This window comes from Microplitis mediator, chromosome 11 (assembly GCF_029852145.1).
Source record: "Microplitis mediator isolate UGA2020A chromosome 11, iyMicMedi2.1, whole genome shotgun sequence".
Taxonomy (NCBI): Eukaryota; Metazoa; Arthropoda; class Insecta; order Hymenoptera; family Braconidae; genus Microplitis; species Microplitis mediator.
The window spans coordinates 4086270-4102617 of NC_079979.1; the positions used below are offsets into that span (position 1 = coordinate 4086270).

Below are 16348 nucleotides of genomic sequence, written 5' to 3' on the forward strand. Positions count from 1 at the left end.
TAATTTCACGATGAGGTCCGAGTGTATGTATATGTGTACGTACGTATGAATGTATGTAAATATTCAAAACTCTTGAACTGATAAACCGACTTTGATCTTTGAGGTGTCATTCGACGCGGCTTGTTAATATCTTGAAGCTGTAAAAATTTGAGCTTAATAGGTAAGGTGCGTTCGGAGATCTTCAAAAATAAAATTTTTTCAAAAATGTTTTATTTGAATAACTTTTAATTTGCTCGATGGATTGATTTTAAAATCTAATTAGCTCTAAAACTTCATAAGCCACGTCGAATGCCACTTCAACCATCAAAATCGGTTCATTCGTTCAAGAGAAACCGTTCACGAAAGAATTCAAAAAAAATTTTTTTTTGGTTTTTTTTAAATTTCGCAAAAACGACTAGATAAATCAATTTCAAAATTTGATCAGCTTTAGAACTTGATAAAACACGTCGATTGCCACCTCAACGGTCTTAATCGGTCAATTCGTTTACAAGATATCGTTGATTTAAAAAATAATAAAAAACGTTTTTTTTCGGATATCTACAAAAAAATTGAATCATTCGATTTCAAAATCTAATGAGCTCTGGAACTTAATGAAACGCGTCGATTGCCGCCTCAACCATCAAAATCGGTTAATTCGTTCGCGAAATATTGTGGGAGAAAGAAATGCTAAAAAATAGTTTTTTTTTAAAACAATGGCATACAAAAGTATTTTCGAGCTCGAAGAGCTCGAAAATGTATTCACAATAATGTTTTCGAGCTCTTTGAGAGCTCGAAAACAGCGGGAAGTTTTGGGGCTGGCTCGCAGGGTCAACCGATAGACTGATTTTTTTAACAAATTTATTGTTGAAGAAGCTTCATTTGAAACTCTCCATATCATGAGGGAAATTTTCAAACCATTTTGCAAAAAATTTTTTATGATATTATAAGAATGGTTCCCATAATGATATGGGAATAGTTCTCATAATATTATGGGAATGGTTCCCATAATAGTATGGGAACTATTTCCATATATTATGGGAACCATCCCTACAATAGTATGGGTACAGTTCCTATACCATTATGGGAACTATTCCCAAAAGTTCCCATAATTTTCTTTCCGTGTACTATTATAGAACCTCATCTATCAGTTACCTGTGTATTTTTGATAGCGCCTCCCCTCAACATTTATCTTATTTTATTCGATTGAGCGATTGATAATATAAGATATATAATATAGAATATATAGAAAGTAACGAAAGGTTTAAGAGATAGTGTGTAGAGCTGGAGAAAACTATAATTGGAAGTGTAGAAGATACATGAAACTGCTGAGAATTGAGCGCGAGAAAAATCGACGAATGGGAGAACATAAAGAAAGAGTGAGAAAACAAGCTTAGGATTTTTGTATGCTTATAGACTTATATACACGGACCACATGGTAGAGAGCATTCCTCGTATAGTCTGGAATACTGGTAGTAGTAAATCTATTGTATAGTTTGAGTAGGGGTAAACATAGCGTATAAAGAGGGGAATAGAAAAGCCTTTACGCCGACTCTGAAGTTAGTATTCCAGCAGTCTTTACTTGACAGGTCGAGGTATAGGGTTCGTGTACATGCTTAAAGAATTGCAAGTTTTTGATTTTTAGGGAGTTTACGGTTCTAATAAAAGATCAATGTGGTAAAAGATGTAAAACTGATCTAATGGAGTTGTTTTATGGAGGTATTCAGATGATACGTATCCGCTTGGCCTTGTCATTTAACAAACTTGGAGCGGAAATTTTAGATGTTTACTCGAATTTTATTCAAGTTCAACATTAGTCAATGAATATTTCGGGACTAATTGTGAATCGTAACAGACAGTCTGAATTAGTTGTTTAAATTTTGAGTGCATAAGGGTGGTCACGTGAAAAGAAAGAGTAAATATAGGCGATATTAAGGGATATTTTACGCAGAATTTCAAAGGCAGGAATGTCTCGGAAATTGAAGGTAAAAATTTTATTTTTTTTCATTACCCTCGTAATTTTCATATTCTAGTAGTTACTTCTTATTTAAATGTGTAGTTTTGGAAATTATTTAGATCTCGATTAATTTTCAGCGATACGCAAAGAATTTTATAATGAAACTTACCTAAATATTTTACCTAACGGTTAGACAGCTCGATATTGTTGGAAATTATACTATTTGTTTCAGTAATTTTTAACGGAATTTCATTAAAATATATTCAAAAAGATAAATATATTCACTGTTAAACCGGGTTTAAAAAATATATTACTTTGTTTCAATATTTAAAATAAAAAAAAATCTGAAAAAAAGGTTGACCCTGCGGACCAGCCCCAAAACTTCCTGCTGTTCTCAAGCTCTTTATACTCCGGACATTATTGTAGTTATGTTTTCGATCTCCTTGAGCTCAAAAATATTGTTCTAAATACCATTTCAAGCTCCATGAACTGGAAAATACTCTCGAGTACATTTATTTTCTAGAGCTCTTCGAGCAAAGAAAAACTTATGCCTTGCTTAAAACTACAAAAGTTAAAAAAATCAAAAATAATTGGAAAACATGCAACTTTAAATTGTTGTGTACGATTAGTCTTGAAGAAATGCATATATTTGTACAGATCTAAATGTAAGTAATCAAGTTAAAGCGTGAGAAGATTCGATTTAATCATAACCTTGAAATATAAAATATTCAAATAATCCAGATAATAGTAATTTTTTAATTATTTTGCTGGTGGTGCGGTTTTCTAAACTGACAAGTTGATTACTATGAATCATGCAGTATTCAAAAAAGAACAGGATTCGGTATAATTTTGAAACATTTAATATATATACATTTGTAAACATTCTGCCGTTCTTTCAATTACATTTGTTAATTTCGTGGCTTTGAAAATTTTTTGTAGTAAAAAATTTTTGTGCTGAATTGATTTTTGTTTCAGTAATTATTGTTAAGAAAATATTGTTTAAAAAATTCTTCCGGATTAAGAAAGACAGGGAGACTACTGAATATAGATATACAAATACATGGATTCATCGGGTACTACTATCAGGTCATAAAGTATTGACCCTAAATTTAAAACATGAATAACTTGTGTTAAAAAAATCGCATTAGAATGTGAAACATATAGATCGTTAGATAAAAGCCTCTTCTACTCCTATCCAAAATTTCATAAACCTAAAAAATTTTTTACCTGAGATATAAAAAAATTGAAGGTTGAAAAGCGTGGTTTTTGAGGGGTATAAATTCAAGCATCAACTTTGATTGTTTAGAACTTGGTAAATACTTGTTTTGTTGCTACGCTGATTTTTCGGGTGTATAATAAGTCCTTTCCGAATAGAATTCACAGAGAAAAAAAATTTTTTTTTTATAAATTATCGCTATAATTTATAGTTTATCGTCACGGACTATCTTGGGATCTAATTAAGATACGTATTTGATTCAAATTTGTATTTACGCAGAAAGCGATATTGACTATTTCACGTAAGCGATGACTGATACCAATCGCGAATCTTCTGAACTATACACGTTTTTAGTTTATCCGAAGGTGTTTATGATCGCAGTTAACCCCTAGAGCTCACTATAATGATATATTGTCATCATTTTTGTTAAAAGCGTCCGAGCCATAAAAGTTTGGTTTCTATACCTGCGAGATTCGGAGTTTTTACTTTTTGTTGTTTGTTTACCATAGACGCCGATAGCAAAAATACAAATTTCATATATACTAAATATTCTAATAGATAACTTGTTCAGGGTATTTATTTAAGTATTTCTAATTTTTATTTTTGTACACTATATAATTTATTTATTTAATCGTTTCGATCAATGAGTCTTGTTAGACATTTTATCCACATCCATTTGTTCCTCTTCATCTGAAGTTAATGAAACTGTAACATCATGAGTTACATTACTTGTCTTAATTGTGATCTCATTCGTTGTTATTGTGCAATTTTCCGAACACTAAGCTGTAATTTGTCCTAACAGAATCTTTACCTACACAGAAAAAAAGGTTGACTTGGCCCAAGATAATTTTTGCCTTCATTTTTTTTCTCTTGGGCTGAGTAATTGGGTTTTTTTAATCCGAGAACATTTTCTTCGACTAATATTATAAAAATATTGTGTCGAGAATAAATAAATTTTAATTCAAGTTAAATAATCTTGATTCAAGAATAATTATTTTAAATCAAATTTATTTTGTTTCCAACCAAGTAAAAAAAACTATCAAAACAAGATACTTTTCTGTCTTGGTTGGTGAGTATAGTAAATTGTCACAATATATATCAACATCTCAAACCAAGAACTTTTTTTGCGTGGCAGAAGAACATTTACTGTCAGTTTGAGAAAACTACATTATCGACTCAAGACAACGGTCTATTGTAATGAGAAAATTTTAATTTTGATTTAAATAAATTATAATCTTAACTTAATAAAATAACTTTTCTTGAATCATGCAAATATTTACTTCACGGAAGACATAAAATTCTCCCATTAATGATTTTTTTTTCTTGACTTAAAAAAAATGTAGTCTCGATTCAAGAAAATAAATGACTCTACTTGAAAAAATATATCGTCCTATATTTTTGAGTGAATTTAACCTAGTATAAATATTAAATGTTGTGAAGCAGGAAATTATATGTGTACATTCAGAATATCACGATACAGCAGTAGAGGGGATAAGAAATAAACATCCTCGATTAATGGTTTATGAATAACGTAAGAAAAAATAAATGGTTTGCTATGGTAGGAATCGAACCCAGACCGATTCGGCATCACGCGAGAGCTTTACCAGTTATGCTATCCGATCATTCCCTGAAAATTCGTTTACTTTACCTATATCCAGTAAGCACACTGTACAATGTAGAGTCTACACTACCGCCACTTTAGTATAGTACAGTTAGCTTTCCCAAGAGAATTTTTGCGTTGGGCCGTGAACGCAGTTGCTGTTGGTTCAAACGTCTACGCTCACTCGCCGCAACACAACAAAATACTTGAACCAAGATATTTCTTACCATTGAGTCGAGTACTTTTAATTCTTGACTCGAGTCACAAATTATCTTGATTCAAAATATATTATTCTTAAACAAAGTATATTTTACTTTTCGGACAATTGATTATATATTGGAGCAAAATATTTAATTTTCTCACTTTAAGAAAATATTTCTTACTTCAAGAAACATATATTATATCGGTTGAATAAAAAAAAAATCTTATGCCAAGATGACTAAATTTAAGAAAATTTTATTCTTGAACCAAGAAAATTTTCGTTTTCATTCAAAATTGCAAAAAATATTCTTGCGGCAAGAAAAAATTTCTTGCGCCAAGATATCCTTTTTTTCTGTGTACAACTGTTCCAGTGAAATTACGATCAACGTCATCAACTGTAAAATGAAGTTTATAAAGAACTTCATTATCTTTAGCCCCATAGCCTTCAAATTGATCCCATTTCTCCCGTGCTGGAGTACCCTAGAAATAGATTAATAAACATCTCTATTCGTTCGTTAATTAAATATTAGGGTGTCCTAAAAAAAAAATCTTTTTTTTTTTCAACGTCTTATAGGCTCAAAAGTTACTTCATATTATAAAAAGGATCCTCACAAAATTTCAGCCAAATATCTTAAAAATTGAGCTATCACAAAGGGTCCCCTTTCCCTTTTAAAATACACCCAAAAATTTTACATTTTAGTTTTTCGTTATTAAGACTATGATAAATTTTTTAACTTCCCGCTGAGAAAATCGACGATTTTCAAAAAATTCGGGAAGTTATTGGTTTCACCCCGATTTTCAAAAACCGGGTTTTCATCATATGTCTACATTTGAAGGTGCTAGGATGCTATTCTGACATTTTCAGAGCGATGTCTGTATGTGTGTGTGTGTGTGTGTGTGTATATCTTCTGAACTTCGATTTTCAAAAAAATTTTAGACTATTTAGTCTAATTAACTCTGAGATATTTAAGAACTTCGAAAAAAAAAACAATTTTTTTTTCGTTTTTTTTGGATATTGTGAAAACTGTTGGATCGATCAATTCCAAAATCTAATCAGCTCTAGAACTCGATAAAAGCTTCTGATTGCCACCAAGACCATCTCAAGCAGATAATCCGTTCAAAAGATATCGTCGACGAAAGAAACAGTAGAAAACAGTTTTTTGCAAATATCGTCGAAACGATTAAACCAATCATTCCCAAAATTTTATCAGCTCTAGACCTCAATAAAACGCGCCGATTGTCACCTCAACCGTCTTAATCGGATAATCCGTTTGAGAGATATCGTCGACGAAAGAATGAAAAAAAATCGTTTTTTTTCGTTTTTCGTGAATATTTCGGAAACTATCGAAACGATCATTAAAAAATCCAATCAGCTCCAGAACTCGATAAAATCATCCGATTGCTGCCAAGAACGTCCCAATCAGATAATCCGTTCGAAAGATATCGTCAACGGAATAATAAATGTTAAATCAATATCTGCTTTTTTCATTGAATAACATAATAATTACTGAACAAAATTGCTTAAAACTAATATGTTCTTTTTTATATAAGTCATTGAAAGTGATTGCCTAAAAATCATCATGTTCGCTCGTATCAGGATATACACTTATCCAAAAAATTAAAGGAACAAGAAAATTTTATAAATTTTTTAGTGATTTTTGGAAGGCTGTATTTTCGTGAAAAATGATTGTATCAAAAAAATAAAAAAAGCAAATTGAAGCTTGAAATCTCTAGTTTGAAGATCTTTCAGCAAAATATTTTTTTGAGCCACGGTTTTTGCGGAATCATAAGAAAAAGGTCGAGACAAAATTTTTCTAAATTTTTTGGTTTCGTTTTTTAGGTCTACAGGGCCGGGAAAAATTTTTTCAAAAAAACCAATTTATGGCTTGTTTAGGAAATTTATTCAGCTACAATTTGCTTTTTTTTGTTTCTCTGTACGACAATTTGCTGCTGAGATATCAGCCTTCAAATGAAAAAGGATCCTTTTGTCTTTGATTATTGATATCTCAGCAAGAAATGGTCACACAGTAATTCAAAGGGCAGTTTAATAAACTTGAATAAATCCCTTACAAGCTCCATTTTTGATTTTTTCAAAAAAAAATTTTTTTTCATCCTTGACATCCATTTGAAAAACCTTTAAAAAATGGCCATTTTCTAGTTTTTTAGTCGACTCATCGCTACTCTGCAAATATTGATAAAAAAAATAATGTTGCCAGGTAATTTTACAGCTTAATGTACCCCCAAAAACCCTGGAAATTTTCAGATTGATCCATTGAACCGTTTGTCCGGTCCGATTGTTCAAAGTTTTGCAAAACAATTAAAGGAACAAGTTTTGTTCCTTAAATTGTGTAATCATTACCAAAATGAAAAAATTAATTTTTTTCGGATTTTCTTTCATTTTTGCGTTAGTTATTCAGTAAATGTAAGGTAAAGAGGAAAAAAAAAAAATTTTCCAAAAAACGAGACCAAACAAGAATTTTTTTACATTTTTTTCTTTTTACGTTTCATTCGGGGGGTTATTTTTTTTTTCATTTTTCGGAAAATTTTTTTTTTGTTTTCCTCTTTACCTTACATTTACTGGATAACTAACGCAAAAATGAAAGAAAATCCGAAAAAAATTAATTTCTTCATTTTGGTAATGATTACACAATTTAAGGAACAAAACTTGTTCCTTTAATTGTTTTGCAAAACTTTGAACAGTCGGACCGGACAAACGGTTCAATGGATCAATCTGAAAATTTCCAGGGTTTTTGGGGGTACATTAAGCTGTAAAATTACCTGGCAACATTATTTTTTTATATCAATATTTGCAGAGTAGCGATGAGTCGACTAAAAAACCAGAAAATGGCCATTTTTGAAAGGTTTTTCAAATGGATGTCAAGGATGAAAAAAAATTTTTTTTTGAAAAAATCAAAAATGGAGCTTGTAAGCGGGAAGTTTTAGGGCTGGCCTGCAGGGCCAACCGATAGACAGATTTTTTTTTTTAGTTACCGAGAAATTATCTTTACCCGCATGAAAAAGCTTTGTTATTTATCGAACATTTATCGAACAACCAAACCCTTCTACCCCAGTCATTTCCAAATTTTCTTTTCTCTATCCCCCATACCTGCCCTAACACACTCGCTCCTTTTTTCACTCTCTCTCTCACGTGCTCCTCCTGGTCCTCATTCGCTTTAACTACATACCCTAGGTACACATACTTTCTTACTTCCTTTATCTCTTCCCCCATCCATCTCCACTTTACCTTTCTATACCTTCCCCCACCCTTCCTACACCTCATAATTTTCGTCTTTCTCGTATTCACTTCCAAACCTTTCCCCGTTACGTACCTCTTAAGCGTTCTAATCATTCCTCTCATCTCATCTTCTTCCTTTGCCAATAACACCACATCATCCGCATATGCCAGCACATACACCTTTTCCCCCCACCCAACTTTACTCCTCCCCGTCTCCCCTTTTCCAACTCCTCACCCAAGTCCGACAAAAACATCACGAACAATAGTGGGCTCAGAGGGCACCCCTATCTAACTCCTTGTTCCGTCCAAAACCTCTCCCTACCCTATTTACCCACTCTAACTTTACTCACCGTTTCTCTCAAAACTGTCTCACACCTCCTGACCAACCCTTCCCTAACCCCTCTCTTTCTCATACATTCAAACAGTTTCTTTCTGTCCACCGAGTCAAAGGCTGCCTTCAAATCCACGAAGAGTAACATCATCTTCCCCTTATCCTTTCCTGTTCCCCTATTCATCAAATAGTTTAATACATAGATCATATCCACTGTTCCCATCTCCTTCCTATACCCAGTCTGACTCGGTGGCAGCAGCCCTTCTCTTTCCACTTCCTCCCTCAATCTCTTTTTCAACACCCCCACATACACCCCCCTGTAATCCTCCACTTTACTTCCATCCCCTTTCTTTATTATGGGTATCACTACCCCTTCCTTCCATCCTTCTGGCCACCCTCCCCCCTTCCATACCTTTCTACATAACTCCCAAATCGCTACCGTTACCTCATCTTTCCCATACTTCCATACTTCATTTGGTATTCCATCCTCCCCCATCGCTTTCTTTTCCCTCAGCCCTTTTACTACCTCCCTTATCTATTGAAGTGCTATGTCTTCCTCCTCATCTTCTATGCTCTCCTCCTCCCCTCCCTCCACACCTGTTCTACTCTCTACCCCCCTAACAACTCTCTGAAGTATCCCATTCTTTCATCTCAATACTTTCATTCACTCCCTTCCTTCTATTCCTTCTCTTATTTACTATCGCCCACACCTCTCCCTCCGTCCTCATTGCTTTAATCTCTTCCTCCCATCTTATCCTCTCTGCCCGCTTTTTTTCTCACATAACCTTCTAAATATTCTTTTCTCTTTCTTGTATTTTCCTACATCTCCTTTCTTCTCCCTTACTTCCCTTAGACTCTCCCTTACCCTCATTTTTTCCACCTTCTACTCCTCATTCGACCATCCGTTCGCGCTTCTTTTACACCTCGCCTTCTCTGTCTCCTCTACAACCTCCCGTACCTTCCCCCTTAACATCTCCCATTCATCTTCTACTTCCTTATCCCCCCTTCCCAACCCCTGAGCTTTTCTCTAAACAACTTGATCCCGCTCTTCGTCCATACCCCTCTACTCACTCTGTCACCCCTTCCACCTCTATCCCTAAAATTTTCTCCACCTCCTCCCTTAATCCATACTACCACTGGTAAGTGGTCCGAATCCACTTTCTCTAGCACTTCCACTCTGTCCACTCTATCTTTCACCACTTCACTCACTACTATATAATCTATAACTGAACACCCCCTCTACCTAAACCATCCCTCCTTTTGCTCTTCCCCTTCCTTTGGTCTTTACCGCGTCCTGCACCACCCACTTATACCTTTTCTTATATTTTCCATTCACCCTCTCCCACCCTTTTCCATCCAACCTCGTCTCAATCAACACTATCACATCCCATTCCTTTAAGCCCGTCCAAAACTCTTTATCCATTTTTTTCAGTCCTGCTACATTCCAAAACCCTATTTTATATACCGCTATCTGTCTCCCCCCTCTTTTACCTTGTACTCCCTCCCCTTCTTTCCCATCCTCCCTATACCTTAACCTTACCCGTTTCCCTTCTTCTCTATCCACTCCTCCCCCACTTCATCCCAGATTCCCTAGCGGATCCGAATTACGGTAAATACAGTGATTTACCGTAATTTGCCGTAATTTACGGCGAAATGCCGCAAATTTACGGCAAATTTGCGGTGAAGCTGCGGTAAATTTGCGGCAATGTTGCGGTGAAAGTACGGTAGTTTACGGTAAAAATGCTGCATTTTCGCCGTAAAGTTGTGGTAACAGTGCAGTACTTTACCGCAGAAGTTTTGTAAAATTGCGGTATTTCACCATATAATTGCGGTAAATTTGCTGTATTTTACTGTAATGTGAAGCCATTGCTAAGGGGAAAAGTTCCAAACTAACAAAGTTTTTTTTTCCATATCATTTAAATGGGATGTCAAAAATCACGATGCGCCTACCTCTTAATATTAATATTAAGAGCTCAAACTTTACCAGAATTTTTTTTTAACTCTCGCAGATTTGAATCACGTTGGAAACACCGTGGAAGTGTAAACACCGTAGATCCACCGTGGTTACACGGTGAGTTTGTTCTACTTTACCATTGGGTATACACTGTGTATCCACTGTGATTACGCGGTGTGTCCACCGTGGTTCCACGGTGGCTTGACCACTGTGTATACACGGTGTTTTCATTGTGATTACGCGGTGTATCCACCGTGAATCCACAGTGGCTGTGTGCTATTTCACCACCGTGGTTCTACGGTGTATCAACCGCGTAATCACAATGAAAACACCGTGTATACACGGTGGATACACCGCGTAATTACAGTGGTAAAATGAAACAAACCCACCATGTTTCCACCGTAATTCAAATCTGCAAGGGAATCATCCTTAACGATATTGTCATGGTAACTAAAGAATGAAAGATTAGTTCTTTTTTTTTGGCGCACCCTAATATATATATTGTAACGTAATATTTTCTTATACTCAATTAAACCCAATAATTACTCAAAAATTCTTTGCTCAATAAAATTACCCAATAACTCAAAACTCAAATTACTCAAAATCGGGATACGTTACACTTCGCCCACCAATCACCCCTCTCATCTCCTCCAGATCCTGACGGGCGCCAGCTGACTTCTATTTCCCCGGTATCGGCAACCGGTCTAAACGTACACGTAAATTAAAACCTAAAAACTATACCCTTTGGAGATGAGAGACATGACGGTGGAAGCGGCATGTCCTGGTGCGCTCAGTATGCTAGGTTGTAGAGAGAAGGTCGCGGTTCTTTCAATGCTAAAGAAGCCGATTATTTAAATAATAGAAAAGACATAAAATAACAGAACAAAACTAAATAAAATACAATAAAGATAACGCGAGAGTGACGCGGAGGGTCCAAAAGACCTGCGGTCCAGTACTCTCGGTACATCACGCAAATAAATACCTGGGCAAGACATCGGGAACCTCTCGACGACGACGAATCACAAACTTAATACACTACTAAATAGACTACAAAAAAAATATAAATAAATAATGCGGTAATCTGCGACAATTAATTAATGCGACAGACGGCTCCAAGAGCACCATACACAGGGCTACAGGCTCCAAAACGACGAAAGTCTAGGGTGGCGGTCGAGGTCCACCATGGCGACTCTCCGACTCACTCCCGCTTACTCTAAGACTCCATACTCGACCACTGGGTCGACTCGTACACGAGCGACGCCAAGTCTCAACTTCCTTCCTCAACGGTAGTCACACAACTGTCTCACGATAATCTCCCACTCTAACTCTCTTACTCCACTCCATCTCTTTCAATCCCACAATCTCGCTTCTCCATCCATTCTTACCTTCACAAACATACAAGCTGTGGACTCACGGACCTTCCCGTGATGTCACTCCCCGTGATATCCAAAGTTAGCGAATTGTTGGCTTCCTCGAGCATCGCAAACGAGGCCTGCCATCCCCCCAATAACCGTACACGTACCCCAGCTAACTCCGGGTATCACCACGAAGGGGCGGCGACATCTCAGTCGCACCTCCGTGATCACCACGTCAACCCCGAGGGCTGGACCTAGTCGTCATCACTGGTCGGGAGGCACGTTATCTTGGCCACTATCCACGACACAGCTAGACATCCCCCGTTAAATCCACGCTCCATCACACAGACACTCCAAAACATACTCCGTACCATACACATACTGTATAACACACTTAACTAACCGTACACATTTATACCCCATATCCTCAACTCATTCTCTACTACACTCAACTCAACACACATACTCACTTTTTCTCTCTTTCTCACACCGACTTACACGTACTTCAACCTTCAACTTCATCCTCTCGGCAATGTAACGTCACAATATATATATATATATATATATATATATATATATATATATATATATATGTAGTGACTGGGATGAGGTTCGTGGAACTTAATCACTACGTAAATAATTTTATCTGACTCCAATTATTAGCGTTAACAAAATAATAAATAATTAGTTTTATTTAATGAATTATATATAATACCAGGTTATGCCGGTTGCATTAGATATGTTAGCTAGTTGCCGTGTATCTCTCTATTGTACGTGTGTACTGTACCGTGTACTGTTGCTACTGAATATATCATACCCGCGTGGGGGAAATATTCGGCGATCGATGACGATCGATGATTGACGGACTTATCCCAAATTATGAATATTAGAAATATCAGTAGTGACGTAGTCGCTACAGTACTTCCCCTCTTAAAAAAAAATATGATGCTTATTTACAAATACTCGCTGTATGAAGGTATTTGTGAATTATGAATTCGCTAGTAGTTGGTTGCAGCATCGGCTTTAAATTAGCTTGTTTCGACTGGCTGTAGAGACACTGAAACTTTAATGCTGGTATCATGAAAATATATTATCGTATATTAATACGTAAACATATAAATACTGTCATATATAATACAATATATTATATTATCATACATAACCTCAGCTAAAATATTAAAATGATCTTGAAACTCGTTTATGTTATAGGAACGAAAACCCCAAAGGTGACCGTATGAGATGGCGGCTTGCTCAAATCCATTTCCGGCGTTGCCGATAGCATTAATAATAACTTCCATTTCAATAACAACCATTAAAACAAGCAGTGATCTATGTCCCGTGATCTGTAAATGTGAAGATGAATTCCTACGTGCATCATGTGTTTATGCAAGTTTAGAAGTTGTACCAATTCAGTTGAATCCAGAAATTCATCATTTGGATCTATCCACTAATCGAATTGCAACTCTCAACTTGGGATTTGGTTTTTATGACAATCTGGAAAGTCTAGATCTGTCTTACAATACTTTACATACTTTGGGATCGAATAACTTTTTACTGCAAACACACTTGGTGATGTTAAATATCAGCAACAATAATATAAGGACTGTTGGCAGAAATTCTCTAAAAGGGCTAGATTCATTAAAAATTCTCGATCTCAATAATAATAATATCTCAGAAATGGATTCTGCGGCATTCCGTCACACGAGTGAATTAGAAGATCTAAATCTTAACGGTAATTCACTGACGAGTTTGCCTAATGATCTCTTCAGAAATTTACACAGAATACGTATTCTCAAATTGAGTCAAAACTCACTTCTTGAAGTGCCGAAATCTAATCTTCATCTAGTACCGAGCCTGGAGGATTTAGAACTATCAGAGAATTTGATTCAAGAAATTTCACATGATTCTTTGCCAACACTACGTTCACTCGTTTCACTTAACTTAGCCAATAATGTAATACGAACTATTAAGAACGAAGCATTTCAACGTTTACCAGCACTTCTATATCTCAATTTACAAGGAAATAATCTTACTTATGTACCAACACCCGCTCTATCACATTTAAGTGTCTTGTCATATTTGATTCTATCACGTAATCCACTTGAACAGTTAGACAACTTAGCATTCCGCAATCTATTCGAATTAAAAACCATAGACTTACGGGAATGTACAATTGCGCATGTTAAATCCCGTGCATTTGATGACAATGTCAATCTTGAGAAAATTTTTCTTGATAGAAATCATGATCTCCAACGTCTGCCACCTCGAATTTTACATTCAGCAAGATATTTAACAACTGTCTCACTACGTCATTGCAATCTTTCTAACCTTGAACCAACACACTTTCCAGTTCATGGTTTAAATCTTCTACAAATAGGTGGCAATCCGTTGATCTGCAATTGTTCACTACATTGGCTCTGGAATGTCATGCATGATATAGAGGAGCGTAATGCATCAACACTGATCATAGATCGCGGTGAAATAATTTGTGCGGACGAGGAATTCAATGGTAAATTGTTGATGACTTTATCGGAAAGTTCGTTGCATTGTCGATTAAGTCCATTATATTTATCATTGTCTGTCACAGGATGTTTAATAGTTACTGCAATTATTATTATAGTTATTGGCTATATAACACGTGTCAAACGCCGTAAAAGACTATTTGATAGCCCAAGTCGTCCGGAGATATTGGTTTACGTTGAACCAACTGAAGATGTGACTAAATGTATTCCCATGTATCCATCACTGCAGATTGATCAGAATTGTGTGCCGATTTTATCAAGTGATAGTCTTCATACTCTCAATGGAAATCAAAAGAGATATAATAACACGTCCCATAATGCTCTACATTATGATGAGCGTATGGATCATAATATCACTAATTTTACAGTTGATGATTTTTCTAATAGATCAATGAACAATTCATGTTTGTATGGAAAATGTAATAAAGAAAATATTTATGGAGCGACTGACGTTACCAATCTACAAAATGAGCCCGACGTATATAATAATAGTGTTTACCGAATGGAAAATTCAAACAATAAAATTTCTAAAGCCAGGTGTGCTAAAGATAGTAATATAAGTGATTATGATTGCGTTAATGATTGTGAATTTTATCCACCATCTATGGCGAGATCAGCTAAAAAACCTCATGTTGTATTTGTCTAAGTATATAATATAATAAAAAAAAAGTTCAAGTATTTGGATCTGATCAGAACTGAACCTCAAATAAGGTTGTATAATTAGATCAGACCGAATAAAAATTCAATTAAGATAGGACGAAAGTACATTTAATCAGGTTTATTTATATTTAACTGAGTGAAAAAAAGTTTATATAATCACATACAATTGCATATAGTTATTTAGAATTTTATACAATTATAATATCGTTTTCAATACAAAACTGATTAACTCCATTTTTGTAAATTATACAGGAGAACTAAATATCGGTTAAAGAAAGTCATTTTTCCAACTAAAAAAAAAATTTTTTATCTCAAATTTGTAAAGTATCGGTTCTCTTTTACATTGATTGTTAGAGTTAGGTAGTTTCCGTGTCACAACTATGATGATTCAAAATTAAAAAAAAATAAATGTAAACCAAGCAATAACAACGTGTATTACGTCGATTGCTAACAGGAAATGCAAACGAGTGTTTTTTTTTTAAATGGAGAGTTAGGCTGTTTCTTACAGAAAACGACGATGTACGATAAGGTGCGTCATTCCAGAGCAACATTTTTTTTTTTACGTACTTGTTGAAAAAATCATAGTTGATTACAAAAAAAAAAAGTTTCCCGCAAAAAAGAAAATTCCGAGCTCATCGGAAAATTCGATTTGTCATATAAATAAAACCGAGAAATTTTTTTTTCCTCTATAATATAATTATTCGATACCTCAAAAATGTTTAAGAGAAAGATAGCTTATACAAGCTTATAATGCAACTGTCTTTTCAAAAAAGTCTATTGCATTGGCTCTGTACTGACAGTAGCTCAAGAGTTTTAAAAGTTGCGAGAGAATTTTCAATTAATACTTCCCTCGCAGATTTGAATCACGGTGAAAACACGGTGGGTTTGTTCCATTTTACCACTGTGATTACGCAGTGTATCCACCGTGATTACACGGTGGCTTGACCACCGTGTATACACGGTGTTTACACTGTGATTACGCGGTGGATACACCGTGGAACCACGGCGGTGAAATTGCCCAAAGCCACCGTGGAATCACGGTGGATGCACCGCGTAATCACAGTGGAAACACCGTGTAAACACAGTGGTCAAGCCACCGTGGAATCACGGTGGATACACCGCGTAATCACATTGGATACACTGTGTATACCCGGTGGTGAAATGGAACAAACCCACCGTGTAACCACGGTGGATCCACGGTGTTTACACTTCCACGGTGTTTCCACCGTGATTCAAATCTGCGAGGGTTGCATATTATCATTGATAAGTCTGAAACTATCTACTTGACGAAAACATGTCTACGGATAACCTTCTATGGAACGTATCTACAACAACATATTA

General features: G+C 35.5%; 1 protein-coding gene across 2 annotated transcripts; it reads left to right on the forward strand.

Moving 5' to 3' along the window:
* Window positions 1-1539: 1539 nt before the first annotated feature.
* LOC130677535 (carboxypeptidase N subunit 2-like) lies at window positions 1540-15825 on the forward strand. Of its 2 annotated transcripts, XM_057484325.1 has the most exons (3): window positions 1540-1961; window positions 13035-14334; window positions 14413-15825. In XM_057484325.1, exons 2-3 carry the CDS (start codon window positions 13065-13067, stop codon window positions 14991-14993), a joined length of 1851 nt encoding a protein of 616 aa, XP_057340308.1. In that variant the 5' UTR covers window positions 1540-1961; window positions 13035-13064; the 3' UTR covers window positions 14994-15825. The 2 variants fall into 2 exon arrangements, with proteins under 2 accessions (XP_057340308.1, XP_057340307.1); XM_057484324.1 differs by having other exon boundaries at window positions 13035-15825.
* The last annotated feature ends 523 nt before the right edge of the window (window positions 15826-16348 follow it).

Coding starts and splice junctions, on each gene's coding strand:
- LOC130677535 (XM_057484324.1), top strand. CDS start 13,065: ATGGCGGCTTGCTCAAATCCATTTCCGGCGTTGCCGATAGCATTAATA.